The sequence below is a fragment of the Camelina sativa genome, chromosome 5 (assembly GCF_000633955.1).
Source record: "Camelina sativa cultivar DH55 chromosome 5, Cs, whole genome shotgun sequence".
Classification (NCBI taxonomy): Eukaryota; Viridiplantae; Streptophyta; class Magnoliopsida; order Brassicales; family Brassicaceae; genus Camelina; species Camelina sativa.
In genome coordinates this window covers 29,913,042-29,916,297 of record NC_025689.1, presented here as the reverse complement: position 1 = coordinate 29,916,297, position 3,256 = coordinate 29,913,042, and the positions used below count along the sequence as shown (strand labels likewise).

The following is a 3,256-nucleotide window of genomic DNA, read 5'->3' as shown; positions in this document are numbered from 1 at the left end:
TACTTCATAATTTGAAATTTTGAATAGTGACACTCTATATTTGAATTATCACTGTTCAAAACTCCAAATTTGAAGTTGCATCTTTTACTTTTGCATTTCAGTTCTTAGATTTATGTATCTCATAAATTATATTTTTTTTTATCATTTTAGTCCTAAAATTTTATCACTTCAAAATATTTCACATATATTATTATAAATCTAATTGTTACATATAAAATTAATTAAATACGTTTTAAATAAAATTAAAATATTAATATTTTATAAAAATTACATAATATTACAACAAATATTACACAACAAAATATGATACTAAACATTTTTAATACAAAATAAAGTAATACAATGAAATAAAATTATATGAACACATAAATATGACACAAATTAAAATACTAGAACAATAATAATAATCACCTAAATTGATCCTGAACCTCCAAGATCTCCAAAATATTGTCCATAGAATTGTGGTTTAATCGAATGTTCTTCTTTTTTTTTTTTCTTGCTTGTTCAGATCAGAAAAACTCACGGGTATTACTATTAGGGATATAGTCTAAATTTTTTAACAAAAACTTATTTTTCTCCTTCATTTCTTTGAAAACTAATTTTTTTTTGCTTCATTTTACATACGTAATTGAACTAACTCATAACTCTTTTGCCTAGTTGCTGCACTTTCTTTTAAGAAATTAAGGATTTTCTTCATTTGATGAAATCAAAGAGTCAACAGATGAATTATTACCTTCAGAGATCTTCCTTTTGAGTTTTGCTTTCTTCAAACCAATGGGACACTCTGAAGAATTTGATCCACCATCATCACTACTCAAATTAATTGAAAACTGAAGATAATCTAGGAGATTGTGATGTTTGAGAGCCGACGTTCTCGCTCTGAGTATTAGGAGTAATGTTGACATTGTCGGTAAACTTTGGGATATCCTTTATCAAATTCCAAACATGGTCAAATTTAAAACATTTTCTTTAGTTTTACATTTTGTACCAAGAGCTTTTTAGTTTTTTCCATCTACATAGTATCGAAACATAAGGTTTTGTTAATTACATTAAAAAAATATTTATAAACTAAGTAAAAAAGAACTGTACTTACAATGTCAAATTTGGATGCACCACTTGGATGCATATTCTCCACTTGGGTGATGCAGCTCTTTAGATTACTAACAGCATATGTAATGCTAGTCATCCTACTCTGTAAAGATCTGATGCTTCTAGCTTTCCAACCCTCCATTTTCTTCTCCTGGTACCTTTTGTGTATTCTTTCCCATAATTTTTCATTAGACTAGTTATTGCTTACAATTGGATCTTCTGATATTTCTAGATATACATGACATAACAACTCATCTTCATTTTGATTGAATGATGAGCCTCTATTTTTTTTTTCCATGTTTCTTATTTAGAAAGAGAGTTAGTCGAATTGTGATATTATCATTCATTAGAAGTCTATTATTTATACACAAAGATGGAAAATCCTAGTTAAAAATAGTAATATCTATATACAAATATACATCTAGATGAAAGACAAATATCACAACATCACCACTTAGTTAAAAATGAAGTTTAATTTTGGATGTCCATCTTTTAGTTCGTCTTCATCTCCCAATTCATCTGAGTTTGATGAATGGTTCATAGAAGACAATGCGACAATGGAGAGGGAAAATCAAATTGTGGTCAATTTATTAGTCAACAACAACCGACTTATTCACCAACTGATTCAAGAAAGCAATCACGTAAGTCATCGAGGCTCTATTCTTGGTTACACAGTTATACACCGTGATAGAGAAAATGATCATCATAATTTCTTTAATGATTACTTTTTTGATAATCACGTGTATGGTGAAAGAGAGTTCCATCGTCGGTTCCAAATGTCAAGAAGGTTATTTCTTCATATTGTTGATGATGTTAAAGAACATGACAACTACTTTAATCAACATCGTGTTGCATCTGGTAGAATGGGCTTATCAACCCTGTAAAAAGTCACAGCTGCTATTCGAATTTTGGCATATGGTATGCCTGCTGATGCCACAGACGAATACATCAAAATAGGAGAGTCTACAACAATTGAATGCATGAAGTGATTTTGTCGTGCAATTATAGAAGTGTTTTCGGAGTGGTATCTCAGGTCACCAACAGCAGAGGACGTTGCCAGAATTCTCAATATCGGGCAACAACGTGGATTTCCTGGGATGTTGGGTAGTCTAGATTGTATGCATTGGAAGTGGAAATTTTGTCCAACTGCATGGGCAGGGAAATTTGCAGGTCGTAGCGGATCTCCCACAATCATTCTCGAAGCTGTTGCTGATTATGATCTATGGATATGGCATGCATATTTTGGTATGCCAGGGAGCAACAACGACATCAATGTTTTGAAGGCATCGAATTTATTTTCGAAGCTTGCTCAAGGTACCGCTCCTCCTGCAAATTACATCATTAAGGGAAACAAATATACTATTTGTTATTATTTAGCTGATGGTATTTACCCAAAATGGTTAACTATTGTTCATACTATAAGTAATCCCGACGGTCCAAAGAAAAAATTGTTTGCAGCAAAACAAGAAGCATGCCGAAAAGATGTTGAGCGTGTGTTTGGAGTTCTACAATCCAAGTTTGCTATCTTTGCAGGATCATCTCGTTATTGGAAGATACTCGTTATTGGAAGATAGAAGTATTGAATGATATAATGACAGCGTGCATTATAATGCATAAGATGATAATTGAGGATGAACGTGATATCAACGCACCGATTAGAGAAGCAAGATCAGCACCAAAGGCAACCGTTGAAATGACAATAAATGAAAATATCCAATTTCAACAATTTCTAGCTTGTAATCTACAGATAAAAAATAAAGAGGCTCATTTATCACTTCACAATGCATTAATTGAACATATTGTAAGAACTAATCACGAGTGAGAATGAAGAGAGTGAGTGAGAATACGAGAAGAAGATGAGAGATTAGAGAGAGTATAGGGAGAGTATAGAGAGACGGCGAGATGAGAATAGGAGAAGGAGTGTTTCTCATTCCTTAAAGAAATATTGACCTAGTTAAATTCTATTTATATGAATACAAGAAGATCAAATAAGGAAAGTTCTAATACTATACAAAACAATATAAAATGACATATATATGACATATAGACTAAGGATTGATGTGTTCACCCCTCAACCTTAACCGTATGAGAAACAGTTGAGCTTAGAACTATGAACACCCACCTCATTAAAAACCTTAGTGTATAAAACCCATTTGGGACAAAAACA

The 3,256-nt window shown here is 31.9% G+C and overlaps 1 protein-coding gene across 1 annotated transcript; it reads left to right on the top strand.

Annotated features, from left to right (window-relative positions):
• On the top strand, nt 1,647–2,663 carry LOC104789701. The gene is made up of 2 exons (XM_019245409.1): nt 1,647–1,734; nt 2,248–2,663. The coding sequence occupies exons 1-2, from the start codon at nt 1,647–1,649 to the stop codon at nt 2,661–2,663; spliced, it is 504 nt and encodes a 167-aa protein (XP_019100954.1).